The sequence below is a fragment of the Equus przewalskii genome, chromosome 2 (genome assembly GCF_037783145.1).
Source record: "Equus przewalskii isolate Varuska chromosome 2, EquPr2, whole genome shotgun sequence".
Lineage (NCBI taxonomy): Eukaryota > Metazoa > Chordata > Mammalia > Perissodactyla > Equidae > Equus > Equus przewalskii.
Window position 1 is genome coordinate 44443534 of NC_091832.1, and position 14261 is coordinate 44457794.

At 57.5% G+C, this 14261-nt stretch overlaps 1 protein-coding gene across 19 annotated transcripts in view; it reads right to left on the reverse strand.

The window, feature by feature from the left end:
• The window catches only part of KCNAB2 (potassium voltage-gated channel subfamily A regulatory beta subunit 2), a 91093-nt gene that overhangs the window by 27122 nt on the left and 49710 nt on the right, over window positions 1-14261 (reverse strand). For all 19 annotated transcript variants that reach the window (XM_070611084.1, XM_070611076.1, XM_070611079.1 and 16 more), the window contains 2 exons: window positions 950-993; window positions 83-120 (listed from right to left, as the gene is read on the reverse strand). In XM_070611084.1, coding sequence (XP_070467185.1) covers window positions 83-120; window positions 950-993 — 82 coding nt within the window. The remainder of the gene's footprint in view (window positions 1-82; window positions 121-949; window positions 994-14261) is intronic.

A 14261-nucleotide genomic window follows, 5' to 3' on the forward strand; every position in this document is an offset into this window, starting at 1 on the left:
AGGCTCACTCGTGCATTCAGTGGACTTTACCACGCGGGCAGCCCTGGCTGGGCCTGGGAGAGCCGAGGGAGCCCCATCTTACCTCATCGGTGATCTGGCCTCCGAAGGTCACCCATGTTCCTGAAAGAAGACACACAGGCTCAAGTCAGAGAACCTCCCCAAGGAGCCCAATTCTCCCCCTGGGGCCGTGGGACCTCAGGCTGTAGGGCCCAGGGGGCAGCCACAGGCCGCCATGCTGCTCTGCTCTGCGGTGAGCATGTCCTCGGCATGTGTGGACACCTGGCGTTCAGTGCAAGTCTCCCCCTCCTGGGGCCACCAAACTGAGGGGACAGTAAGTGTCCAGAGCAGGCAGCTGGCTGCAGGCCTTCAAAATGCTCGCTGGGGCTCAAGCTGATGCGGCCCCCCTCCCAAGGACACGCCGCAGGGAGAGGGATGAGGGATGTCTCCCTGAAGATGGGCGAGGTCTGACAGCCACGTCCTCAGTCTCCCCGGGCCCTGTGTGTGCGTGTGTGTGTGTGTGAGGGGGAAGTAGCGTGTGCACCATGGAGGCGAAGGGACAGCATGATCTGGGAACGGAGCTCACATCTTGGGAAAAAGGAAGATGGATAAAATCTGACAGCCTTTCAGGAGGGACTCTGCTGCATAAGGAAAGGGGCTTCCTCCCGCCACCCCCCGGGGTCAGGGTGCTTTTCTGATTTTCTGGTGTGGGGCAGGGGGCTGTTTGCACAAAGGCCCTTGGTTCTTGCCTCCCCTCCCCTGCTAAGTCTGTATCTCTGTCCTTCTCCAAGACCCCAGGCACTGTGGTCACCATGGCAACCAAGCCCTGTTCCCCCCATCCTGGCTCAAGGTGCAGCCCCGTCTCAGAAGAGGTTCCCTTCAGCCCTCGCCCAGTCCTCCTGCAGCCCCTGCTTCCTCGGGTGGCGCTGGACCAAGGGGCCCCGACACTCACCGAGCCCCAGGCAGGAGACCCGCAGGCCTGACTTGCCCAGGTTCCTGAAAAACAAATACGGTGTGAGTTCTCAGTGGCCAGGGTGGGACCTGCCAGACAGGCTCAGGCTCCCCCTCCACCATTCCTCATCCCAGCCTCCTGAACCTCCACCCCCCCCCCCCAATGCATCTTTTGAGGCTCTGAAGGCAAGGGGGACCTTTGGAGAGAGGCCTGCTGCTCGCCTCAACAGGAGTAAAGGGCCAACTGCCCCCCCCCCACCACACACACACAGCAGGGCACGGTCATGCTGCTGGGACAGGCCACGCTGGAGACCACATGCACCTGGAGAGCCACCCCAGAGAGAGAATGAGGGAATGGACGCCGTGTTGTTTTATGGGCTGTAACGAGATTGATTCAGGCCTTGTGGTCCTGGCCACAGGGCATCCTCTCCTAAGAAGCTTCTCTTTCCTTTTCTTCAGAGTTTCATGTTTGGGATTCTGTGTATCTTTACTCCCTCTCTCTGAGGAGCAGAGCAGAAGCTAGTCCCACGTCTCCTGGGCCACGTGGGCCTCGGATCTGTCGTTCTGTGGTAGGAATGTGGGGGGACTAGAGCTCCATCATAGGGTGCCGGTTCCTGCGCTAGGCCGAGCCCCAGCCTCTGTTGTGAGCCTCAGCCAGGGCCGCTCGGGAGGGCGAGATCCAGATGCTCTGGCAGCACACGTTCTGATCAGGACCAGCAGCCACAGCTGCACGGGTTGCCCAGGGCTCCATCAAGGGCCCACTGAGGTGCCCGCTGGATGGGGCGCACCCCAGCGTCCACATGGACAGGCTGCAGGCCATCATTGATGTTCTGCGGAGGAGATGGAGCGTGGCAGCGCCTTACTGAGGACTGAGATGCCTGTCAGGCTAGGAGCCTGCGGGACAGCAGCAGGCCAGGTGGTCCTCCAGCATCCTGTCACCGAGCCCCCGACAGTTCTCTGGGGCAGGCGCCGTCCTTTTCTCAACATTCGCATTTTATGGAAGAGCACACCAAACCTACCAGGCGCTGGGGAGCTGGGGTCCACCCAGGCAGTGGGCTCAGAGCACGTTCCGCACCACAGTGGCACGCCCCCGCCCCCCACCCCATTTATAGGTGACACAGGATGTGATCTGCCCGGATGGTGAAGATGACATGTGGCAGGGTGAGTGTCCCAGCCGAAGCTGGGGCCCTGACTCATCTGGGTTCTGACTCCCCTTCCCTCCTGGGATCCTGGTTGACGGATCTGGGGACCAGCCCGGGGTGCTGCTCTGGGGACCAGCCGGCGGTGTGACAGCCTTCTATGTCGTGGGAAGTCAGAAAGCTTCAAGAGACGCAGAGGATAAACTCCAGCCTCCTTCCCCAAGGGCTCCCTGAATTTCCCTGGTGCTCCCCCACTTCTAACTTCAGTGACTGCCACGTCTTCAGTTTCTCTACCCACCTGGCCCCCTGGGAAGGCAGCCTGACCCATTCCTCTCTGAGCCTCTGCAGCCTCGGTTTCCCTGGTGATAAGATCCCTGGACCCTGCCCACATCACAGGCGGTCTTTGGTGGGGCGAGTGGATAGAATAAACTTGTAAGCAGTTTGACAACAGTTTAGTGTGTCCAATTCAAGGTAGTTCTAAACTGCCCAGCATTCTTCTCAAATTTCCAGTGAACGCCCGTCCAGCTGCTGCCCACTGTTCTCACAGGCAGTGCCGGCTTCTCCCCTAAGTGAGGAGAGGACAGCAGCTGGCGTCTCTTTAGGGCAGAAGCTCTGAAGCCAGAGCTCAAGTCCTGGTTTGATCTCCCTGATTGTACGCTGGGCGTGTCGTGGAACCGTCTGCCTGATGCCCGTGTGCCCATCTGCAGAGCGGGCTCGCGACGCTGTCTGTCTCATGGGGGTCTCTGTGAGGATGAAATGAGATAACACACATGCCTGGAGCACAGGGTCACGGGACACTGACTCTGCCAGTGTCTTGTTTCCGAGACACACAGCACAGAACTTTTTCCTCATATGATAAACGACGACGGATAAATCGAGGAGGCTTTAGTATGACCATGTCAAAAAGGGAACAGAGGTTTGCCCTTGATTTTTCGCCTACGAATCAGTGAAGTAATCTGACAATGCCCTCAGCATTGCTTGTATGTTCCAACCTGGAGCAGCTTGGGTCTGGGACTGCTAGAAAGAAAAGCGTGACCAGATCGCCTCCGGACGCGGCCTCAGGCCCGGTCTATTTAGTAGGTTACGTTGTTTTCCCACCCTAGCTAGAAAGCACCTGGGATGAGAAATCAGAACAGTGCATATAAGCAGTCTGGGAACAAAGCAAAAGACTGAAGGTTCTCATCAGTGTTCTTACTGTGTCGGGGTCACAGACCCCCTTGAGAAACTGGTAAAGGCCCTGGACCCCTTCCCTGGATGTGTGCACAGACATAAAAACCCTCACAACCTCATTTGCAATGTCTGGGCGTTTGCAGAGCCTCAGGCCCCCTGGGGGCCCAGTCTGGATGAATCCAGGTGCCGGGAGGGGGTTGACCCCTGCATCTGTACCACCACCCACTGCGGGACTGTGGGAGCGGTTTCCTGGCCAGGCTCTGTGGAAGGACGGTTTTTAGGAAGGTCCTCCTGAAACTTCCCTTTTATCAGCATGGAGCCAAATGCCAGGACATGCTGTGTGTTCAGGGGGACAAGCAGCTTTAGCAACAGACAGAGGACACAGAACACCAGGCTGAGGCCACTTGTGTCTGCAGCTGAAGAGGGGTCACCCCTTGCCCACCAGAAGGGGCTCGGAGCCTCCTCCAGTGCCAGGGCAGGGAGCCGGCGCGTCTGGCTCTCCAGCTGCTTCTCCACCCACCGCCCACAGGATAATTTAACAAAACTAGGACACCGTGCGATGCTGCAATCATCCCGCTCAAGTTGTTTCCTCGTTAAAATGATGGTATTAGTTCTGCCATCCGCTGCCAGGCCTCGGGAGAAGGAATGAGAAGGGACAGGACATCTCCGGGCTAACAGCTTTATAAATACGGCTGCTCAGTGGGGGTGGCAACAACAAATTACAGCCTCGTCTGGACAGGGGCTGGGGACACGCTCAAAACTTTCAAGACGTGAAAATCGTTTCCTAACAGATTTTTCTCCCCTAATTAAAACTTGACATGATGATAAAAGAGTTGGCTAAATCTCTAAACCCAAATAACGTTAGCCTTCATTAATTTCCCTCATGTGTCTCCTGTGGTCTCGAAAAATGCTAACGAGGACTCACGGATTTCACCTTTGCCGGAGGAAAGCACTGACGCCCATCGTACAGCCAGCGGCGGCTCTGCCCCCTAAACTCTGCACCTCACACCCCGGGCAGTCACAGATCCTTTAAAAACCAGCAGTTCAGCGCCTTCGACTTCAGCCATCTGGGCAGAGGACAAAAATTTGATCAGGGGACGGAAAGCAACGTGGCCTTGATGAGCTGGTTTGATGAATAAGAGGCCAGGCTGTTTTCCGGTCAGCTGTCGCGCTGGGGGGGATTATTTGTCCACAGGTCTGCCCCGCTCCCAGACTCCAGGCTCCCTTAGGTCAGGCTGGGCTTCTGGGTCTTCATCTTCAGAGGCAGCCTGCAGTGCAGGCTCCCAGGGGTGTTCGTTAGTGTAAGAAGCCCAGGCCCTGGGACCAGCCCCTTGTGACTGACTGCTGGCCCTTCCCCTTACTCCCAGGACTTGGGGTCCCCTTCCCTGCACTGAGCACCTCTTAGGCTCTGTGGTGAGAACATGGCTTTGGTTCCCTTAACCCCAGCGATGACGGGTATGGCTGGAGGCCTCCTCCTGGCCCTGGAGCACGCCATGGTGGAGGGCCAGCTTCCTAAGGAAGCGGTCAGAGTTGGGGGCGGATCCCATCAGGCTCCATACAGCCCCACCTCCACCCTGGTTGCGGCCCTGGGACAGTCATTATGGAGCAACCCCATGAGGCAGGTACCCTGTGGGGCAGGTGCCCCGTGGGGCAGGTTCTGTGAGGCAGGAGGTGGACGTGCTCAGCAAGGGCACCCAATGGTTTAGATTCTGGCTCCCATTTTAGCCCCTATGAAACTACACATCTTGCCGGAGTATGACCCCACCTCCCCCCCAACACTGCCAAGAAAAGCTGGCCTCGAGGCGCTGCTGTGTGTAAGGCTGGACAGGACCCAGTTGGGAAGCACTGGGGCTGGGATCTGAATCCAGGTCCTCAGACTGCAAAGCCCCAGCCCAGTGAGCACCTCCCTTCACTGCCCATCTCGCCCTCCCTGCCTCCAGCATGGGTCACACACGTGCCCACACATGTACACACACAGACGCATACGTGCACACACACAGGCATACGCACTCACAATGCACACGTGGTGATCTTGAGCACTCCGGCTCTTGAAGATCCACTCCTCCACGGATCTTAGGATCTTAGGAGGGGAGTCACGTTGGCAGCCACACTTTCCATGTACCTGGGGGCTTTATATTTTTAGAAACAGTCTCACTTGTATTAACTCCTTTGATGATCCTAGGATTGACTTAAAAGTTGCAGTGGATAATTGGTATCTAAACTAAAAAATACATAATCTGTTTATGCGTAGCTTTTGATCCCCACTTAACAAAACCTACTAGAGCTTCTAGAAGAGAGAATTCCATTCTGGATTGTCCTCACTGAGTTGAGAGGATGGGAACAAAAACCTTTTACCGCAGAGGTTCACTACAGAACATCAAACATCGCCCGAGGATCCAGGGCAGGAGGGAATGCGGGCGTAGATGCAGAAGGACTCGGAGGTGGTCCAGAATTCCCCTTGATGAGGCACGGGACTTATGATGTAGTTGTTTCCCATGAGGTCCAACTCTCGGGTATGGTTTTGGGGAGGTTAAGCTATACGTCTCAGTTGTTAGGATTGATTCTCTCAATACTTTTTGAGTTGGCAGCAAACCAGATAGAAACCCGGACACTCTCCTCGAATACAACTAGAATTGTCTGTGGGTTTTTCTGAGGCTGGTGGCCTGTGGGACTGTTTGAGTCACTGAAAGCAGAGTTGCACCTGGCTCCTGTTTTGGAAACACTTTCCTGTGAAACCTGGGAACCAGAGACTGACTTAGCTTTTGCAGTTTATGCAGATCACTTGCGGTAAGGACTCCCCTTTCCCCAGGAACACCATTCTCAAAGCGCCAAGGGCTCTGGGTGCAGAGACTCAAGGGGAGTAAGAAAGGCCAGCCCCCCGGCAGGGTGCCCCACAAATCTGCCCCCAGGGGCCCTTTGCACAAAGCCAGGGCCCTCCTTTTCCTCCTGGGTACAACCACCGAGCATCTGAGCAAGGCCCTGCGTGGGGCATGGGGGGATGCAAGGAATGGCAGGAGGGTCCTTGACCCTGACACTGGCGCTTTGCACCATCTCTACGTACAAGTCACGGTGAGGGACCCCAGAGCCAGGTGGGGGACTGAGCGCGAGCAGAGGGACACACGACAGCCTGGGCTGAGTCATGAGCAGGAAATGCCAGATGCTGCTCTGTGCCCTGCGAAGCATTAATTCTGCCCGTAGAGGAACCCAGGCCTGGGGTCTGGCTCAGGTCACGGAGGGAAGAATCCCATCCCATGGTTCACCCGATAGCCCCTGACTACACAAAACGAGCGTTTGTCATGATGGCCTGGCTGCAAAGACGTCAGACTACCCACGGGACAAACGGGGCCCTGTGTGCCCAGGGGGAGGGCAGGGAGGCCGGGGGCCTGTGGCCCGTGCCCTGAGGGTCCCAGGAAGAGGAAGCATCGCACAGTCCGACATGGGGGGGCTTGGCCATTACAACCTCCCCCCATGCCGTGAAGGGAAACAAACAAGCAGAAGGAAGGCAAAGGGGCCCTCATGCACCATCTCCCCGCCATCAGGAGGAAACCTGGGGCTGCCCCAAGCTTGTTTTATTTCTCAGTCTGCCTACCCAGTGCTGGGAAGAGCCCCTCCCGGCCTCTCAGCATGCCGCTGCCCAAGGCTGGCAAGGGATTTGCAGATTTGATCCGCTCTCCCAGATGGGGTGCTGGGAGGGCCCCCGCCCCGCCCCGCGGCCCTGTGCCCGTACCTATACTTCATCCCCGGCTGCTTCACGCAGGCGTCGCCGGCGCTGGGGAGACTCTGCACGGACAGCTGTCCCAGGCTCCGGGCCACCATGGCCACAGCACGGAAGCGGCTGTGGGTGCCCAGGCTGGGGCTGCTGGCTGCCGGCCGGCCCAGCCGCTCCTCGGGGCCCCGGCCCTTGAGGCCATGCTCTGAGCACACGAAGGACACCTGCATGCCGAGGCCGGGCGCTCAGCTCCTGGCCGCGTCCCCTCTCCTTGTGGGCTCCGAAGTCATCTGTCCCCTGGAAGCCCTTCTCTGCCTGGGACAAGACTTTATCCCAGAAGGCAAAGGAGCTCCGAGGTGTCCCTTCAAGAGCCAGGATGTCCCAAGGCAACGATGTAGAGAAAGCCTGCGCAGTCTCCGAGGGCAGAGAATCAAATTTCCAGAAATGTGTTAGAAAAGACCTTATCAGAGAGAACCTGGAAGCCGAGTAGTGCGGGTGCCATTTTCTCTCCCCTCTCACATTTTTCTTGTCTCTGCAGGTCCTTCTTCTGCCCCGACCCTGGTCTGGCTCTGGCTGCTTGAGCCTCCAGCCCAGCAGCGTCCGGCAGGGCTGGGCTGCGAGTTACTCCTGACAGATGAGCGACATCACCGTCCTCTGATGGGAGAAGGGAGGGCGCCTTCCGGGGCGCGGCCTGGGGGCCCGAGCAGGCTGCTGTGACTGTTCTCCTAGGGGGGCGGCCTGGGGTCGTGGGGAGCAGCTGCTTCTCCAGGCTTCCTTGAGCCTCTCAGAGGGAGCTTTGTATCCAGCTCCTGGCTCTGCACACCATGGGCTGTTGGGGCTCCCACCAAGTCAATTAGGTGACCGGTGAGAGGCACAGGAGGCATCTGGGGATTAATTGCTAATGAAGCGGGATGCACCAGCCGCCTGCCCTGGTCGATCCCCGGGAGGCCGGCACTGGCTGCTCCAGGCTGACAGCCGCTCGGCCAGGACTGGGTGGATGGCTGAGCTTGTGGGCAGCTAGCTCCGAGAGAGGCAACGCAGCTGTGGCCAGCTCTATCTGCTCGTGGTTCTTGCCCAGGAAAGGGGGGCTTTTCTGGGGCGTGGCACAAGGAGAAGCCAAATCACCAGGAATGTGGAGGAGGAAAGACCACTCTGTCTAGGTAATAGTGACACAGACGACCCAACGAAAGAAACCAGGGGGTCAAGGGACCAGAGACCAGGAAAGTTCCAGCACGTCGCACAGTGTGTAGCTCAGCTGATGCTTAATAAATACTTCTGGAATAAATGAGTGAATGAGTGAATGAATGAATGAAGCCCTCCCCCGACAACTCCAGCCTCCTCTCTCTCACTCATGGACTCAAGATGAACTGAGAACAAAGCTGTCCTGGAACAAAGCTCATGGAGTTTCCTGAAACCCAGAGGGATGCCCCGGAGGGCAGGAGGGGCTGGCTTTGCCCTCTGACCCCGAGCATCCCACTCTCGCCCTGTAGGGTGGGCCCTGGCCAAAGCTGCCTTTTGGGTCCTTTCTTCCCTGTGGGAGGGGCTGAGAAAGAGTGCTGGATGGGAGGCCGGTGGTCGAGGGTCTAGCTCAGGCTCTGCTGTGAATTCACTGTGTGATCACAGGCAGGTGTCCTGCCCTCTGTGGGCCTCCACTGACAAAATGAGATGCATGGTCTGAGAAGCCACTTTGTCCCTCCCAGCTCAGCCCCACGGGAACCTTCCACATCTGCTGGCTGCCCATGCTGTGCTCTGACAGCACACAGAGAAGAATCCACTCAGACGTTCACGACGGATGGAGGCGGAACCCGCTCTCAGCCCCGGCCCTGCCTTTTTGGCACAGAAGTTAAGAATACAGCCTTGTCCTGGTCCTGGCCTCCCTGTTCCTGAGTGTTCCAGTGTCCGGTGTAGATCACAAACACATGGTCAGATCACGCTTGCCGAGCGCTCATCCCGGGCTGGGTCCCTGGAAGTGCTCACAAACGGTGCCAGCTCCCAGGATCTCTCAGCAGAAACTAATGACTTTCTGGCGGTGGGAGTCAGTATAGGTCCCTGTGTGAGACTCTCCTTCACCAGCCCCCCACCACTGGTAAGTGGATCCCTTTTGTCTTTCCCAAGTGCACAGGCCTGACATGGCAGCAGGAACCACCCCCTGAATGTGGGATTCGGACCTGGGGACAGAGGATCTGGGAGGGCAGAGCTGGTCCCTTTGCCAAGGGGGCCCTGGGAGGTCACACACGCCACCTACAAAGGCCAGCGGGGGCCCCTGGGGACCCATAGGCCCAGCTCTGCCTTCCTTTTCCACCTGCCCATATAGGCCCTGGAGCCCGGCTGGCCTGGGTTCCTGCTCTCAGGGCGGCTGGGCCCTCCCTGAGTTCCTTGGGCGGGGGTGATGGGAAGGCGACGGGCAGCCTGCAGGGCTGACCCTACATGCCAGCTGGGCCTCTCTGCGAGCCGAACCCTGGCACTGGAAGAGAAAGAGCCACGGCCTCTGGAAGCCCACGGGCCTGCCAAAGAGGCTGCAGATGGCAGAGGCACTGCCCCCGGCCCTTCCCCAGCGCTCATGGAACTCACAGTCTGGGGCACGGCTGTTCAACACCTGACCAGGCTGCTGGGGGAGCTTGTTACAAATGCAGAATCCTGACCTGCTCAGTCAGCAGCTCTGGGGCGGGGCCCTGGAAGCTGTGTTTCTAGCCAGAGCATTGAGTGGTGCTATGCGCCTGGCCTAGCAGATGCAGAAACCCGTACCCCATTCTTCCTTATACACTTCTCTGTGCTCTGGGAAACTCTTGGATCCCACAAGGGCTGGCATCTTCCTATTCCTCAGGGTGGCCCTTAACCAGACGGTGGGCCTTAATCAGCACCGAGTTAAGTGAGAGCCACAAAGACGTACTCACCACAGTGTGTGAAAGGTCATCTGCCTCGCCGCCCCACCCAGCAATTCTGCTCCTAGGTACGTGCCCAAAGAGTTGGACACACACGGCCACACAAACTCTCGGACACAAATGTCCACAGCAGCATTATCCACGACAGCCACAAGGTGGAAACAACCCAAATGTCCATCAACTGATGAATGAATAGACAAAATGTGGTCCATCCACACAACAGAACGTTATTCAGCCACAGAAAGGGAGTGAAGTACTGACAGATGCCACAACCGGGGGGGAACCCTGGAAATGCTATGCTCGGTGAAAGAAGCCAGTCACAAAATCATGGAGGAAACCAGTCACATAGTGTATGAGTCCATTTATATGAAATGTCGAGAACGGGCAAAACCTTAGAGCCAGAGTGTAGATCAGCGGTTGCCAGGGGCTGGGGGGAGCAGGTATTGGGACGTGACAGCAAATGAGAGTATGGGGTTTCTTTTTGGGGTGATGAAAATTCTAGAATTCATTGTAGTGATTTTTGCACAACTATGAATATACTAAAACCATCGAACTGTATACTTTAAATGGGTGTATGGTATGTGAATTATATCTCAAGAAAACTGTTACCAAAAAAAAGTTAGCCTCAAAAGGCTCCAGGCCTCACACGTGCTGTTCCCTGTGGGAGTGCCCCTCCCGTTTCGCTGCCTTTGATCTCCTCCTCACCCTCTGACATCAGCTCAGATAGTACATGCGGTGTGAAGCCAGCCCCCCAAGCACCGGTAACTTCTCTCTCCTCCAAGGGCGCCCCTGACCACGCTCTCCCCAGAGATACCAGGGGGCCGGGACCCAGCTGCTGGTTCCCTTTGGCAAGAAGCACTCCTCCCAGCCATCAGCGGGAGTCAAGCTTTCCCTCTGCAGGACTCCCGAGGGGCCCTGTGGCGGAACCCCAGCCCCCGCTCCATCCCGTTGTAACGTGTTGTGGGGACGATGGGAATGAACATCCGACCTCAGAACTCTCCCCTCTCCCGGGGAATCCAGGACGAACATGCTGCACCCAGCCCAGGACGGCCAAGCATGGGGGGCGGGCAGGTGGATTTTTAAAGGATGGTCAGAGGCTGTAACTTTCTACTTGCCCAAAAGAGGAGTCATGACCTGTAATATTCTCAGAAACTCTCAAGAATTAGACAAGAGTGGGGACCCAAAAGCTTAGAACCTTGATCTGAACTTGCCACAATTACTCATCCCCCAAGAGAGTCTCTTCTCAAACGTGTTTAGGTGGAGAAGAAGCTGAATCCTAGACCATGTCAGTCGACTTGAAACGGGCTTAGGGCAGACGCACCGAGCGCGGATGGTTGATTTTGATCCACAAAGATTTTTGGGCTCTTCTTTGGCCTCTCTAGTACTTGCTGTTGTTAAAATGAAGCAGCTAGCTCCTGCTGTGATTAATCAGAGGCTCAGCCACCCCAATTAAGTGCTCTGCTCTGTGTCCATGCAATGCCATGAAAAAGAGCTTCCTGGAACAGAAGCTTCCGGTGCAGCCGCCTGGGACCACCCCCCACCACACCTGCCCCAGGAGGGCGAAGAGATGGGAAAGCTGGGACCCAGCCAGACTCTTCCCCCAAGATGGTGACAGGCTCACAGTGGGAGGGGACGGACACTCTCCCTGCACAGAATGAGGCCTGGAGTAGAAGTTTTAAAGGTGGCTTTTAAAAGCACGGACTGCAGCAGTAACTCAAGAGTGAGGACAAGCAGCTGTATGTCTCCTTAGTACTAGTGAGGCCATCTCGACCATACTGAACGGAGCATGGATTGCACCCAAAGGTGACTCCCTGCCAAAGGAGGCGGGGCGGCTGCTAAAGATTTGGGGGCTGCCCTGATGGAGCAGTGGGATGGGAGGTCCTTGGCCCCTGAAGTTTCTAAGAGCAAGGGGTGGCAGACTGGTGGCCTTCCTGGAGGAGGTGTCATCTGCTAGGTAAGAGCTGAAGACCCCTCGGGGGCAGAGTGCTGTGGCTGTGGCTTCCTTCAGGAGCCCACACCCCAGCCATGTCCAGTGCTACTCACCCTAAAAGGGGAACATGTCGAATTGGCCTTGAAAAGGCCCTTTCACTTCTTAGTTGCTGTCGCGGACCAAGCGATTGTGCCCAGCCCCGAGTAAGCCCTTCTGCCTTTCCTCTTTTCATTCTAAGAAGCACCTCTGAGGCATAATAATACCAACAACAACGACAGCCACAGTGCACACACTTACATGGCGCTCGCCATGCCAGCCTCTGCGCCAAGCGCTGTCTGACCAGCTCACTAAGCTCCCACCACCTTCCAGGTGGACCCTGTGATGGTCCCGTTCACGCTTGGGGAAACTGAGGCACAGAGAGGCCAGTCAGGAAGGCCTCATCTACAGAGGTGGCAGTAGGGCAGGAGGTGCGCAACGGCCGGGCCTCCCCTGCCTTGTGGAGCTCCTGTTCCCAGACCCTCAGATGGAGGGATGAGGGCGGGGGGCAGTCCCGGGGAGCTGCTGGGTACCGTCTGCGGATCTGATTGAGGTGTGCGGACCCCCACCTTTCCAGGGGGACGAAGGAGAGCCAGCCCTCCAGCGGCCCTGTCCCTGCCCCATGAGAAGAGCCTCTCGGGTCAGGGGCCTGGGGCTCTATGCTGCTGAGATGCGTCCCGATCCCCGTGGCCAGGCCAGCTTGGGAAGCGCTGAGCCCTATCGCGATGGGTTACAGAGCAATCCAGCAGACGTGCGAGGATGCCTGCAGCTCCCCCTGCTCCCCTCAGAGCAGCCTGTGGGGGGTGGGGGGTGGGGGGCTGCTGCTATGTCCCTTCAGGCAGGGAAGCTGGGCTGGAGAGGTCGGGACCTACAGAGGGATGGCTGTCTCCAGGCCTGGGACCACCACCGGGCCCCAGCATGGCAGCCCGCTGCCAGCAGAAGCAGTCCTGGCACGAACGCAGGCCACGGGCAGCTGACACCATGGTCCTGGTCAGGCCCTCCACAGAGACCCTGGAGGTCCTGGAGGAGACTCCGCCCCTGCCGGCCAGCTTCCTCCCAGCCCCTGCTCCTGGCACGGCAGCTCTTCCAGAATGACTGGCTGGTCTCGCCAGCTCCCTCCTTCCTTCCCTTCCCTTTCCTTCCTCCACATCTGCTTGTGTCCACACGGGCGTGAGCTGCATTGCCAAGAGAACTGTGTGCACCCGTGAGATCCCCAGGCTGGTGTTTCTCTCCCACTAGGAGCAAGTGTGGAGTTTAGAGTCACAGCACCAACTTAGTCAGTCCTCAGGACACTTCTGTGAGGAAGTGACTAAAGTCTCCACCTTCCAGATGGGGACACTGAGATGTGGAGAAAGCAGGTGTCTTGTCCAAGGTCACACAGGTACCTGGCGGGAGCTGGGATTCCTCCCAAAACACCCACAGAAGTCCCTGCAGGCTCAAGGAGTTGAGTCAGCCCCTTGGGACCTGTTGTGGGTTGAAATGTGCCCCAAAAAGATCTGCTGAAGTCCTAACCCCCAGCACCTGTGATTGTGGCCTTATTTGGAAATAGGGTCTTTGTAGAAGTAATCAAGTTAAGATGAGGTCGTGGCCCTAAATCCAACGACTGTTGTCCTTATCAGGAGAGACAGATCTGGAGACAGACAGATCCACACAGAGGGAAAAGAGCCATGCGATGACAGAGGCAGAGACCGGAGTGAGGCAGCCACAGGCCAAGGAATGCCAGGGATGGCCTGCAGCCACCAGAAGCTGGAAGAGGCAAGGATGGGTCCTCCCCTGGAGCCTTCAGAGGGAGCACAGCCCTGCCGACGCCTGGATTTTGGACTCCAGAACTGTGAGAGAACCGATTTCTGTGGGTTTAAGCCACTGTTCGTGGCCCTTTGTTAGGGCAGCCCCAGGAAACTGATACAGGACCTTTCTCGAGGTGGACCTGTCCCCGCTCAGCCCCCTAGACTGTCCACCCACTGGCCCTCTCCAGCCTCTGCTCCTGCCCACGGTGTCCTCCTTCCTACCTGTCCTTTAAGACACACCTGTGTTCTCAGCTCTTCCAGGAAGCCTTCCCCCGACTAGCCCAGCTGGAAGTTATCTCCTGTGGATAACCGAGCAACCAGGTAGAGTCTGCTCAGTGAACACGACCACAAATCAAATACCATCTGGCGATCTTCCGGGCTCATGGGAAGAGTCCACGATCTAGAGCCAGAAATCGCAGGCAGGCAGGACTCCCGGCCCTGCCGGGAGCTCATGCCCAGGGCTCCCTGCCCTCCTTGACTGGGCTGCATTAGGGGCTCAGCCGCAGCCTCCAGTCCTGATGTCAGGAAAGCAGCAGGAGGAGACACAGTGTACAGGGGAATGTTCTGGAAAGTGGGTTAAGACGGAGACCACTCAACACCATCCAGCCACACTTTAGAAGCCTGGAATGTTCTAGTGCTGGGAGCAGACAAAGGCCCTGC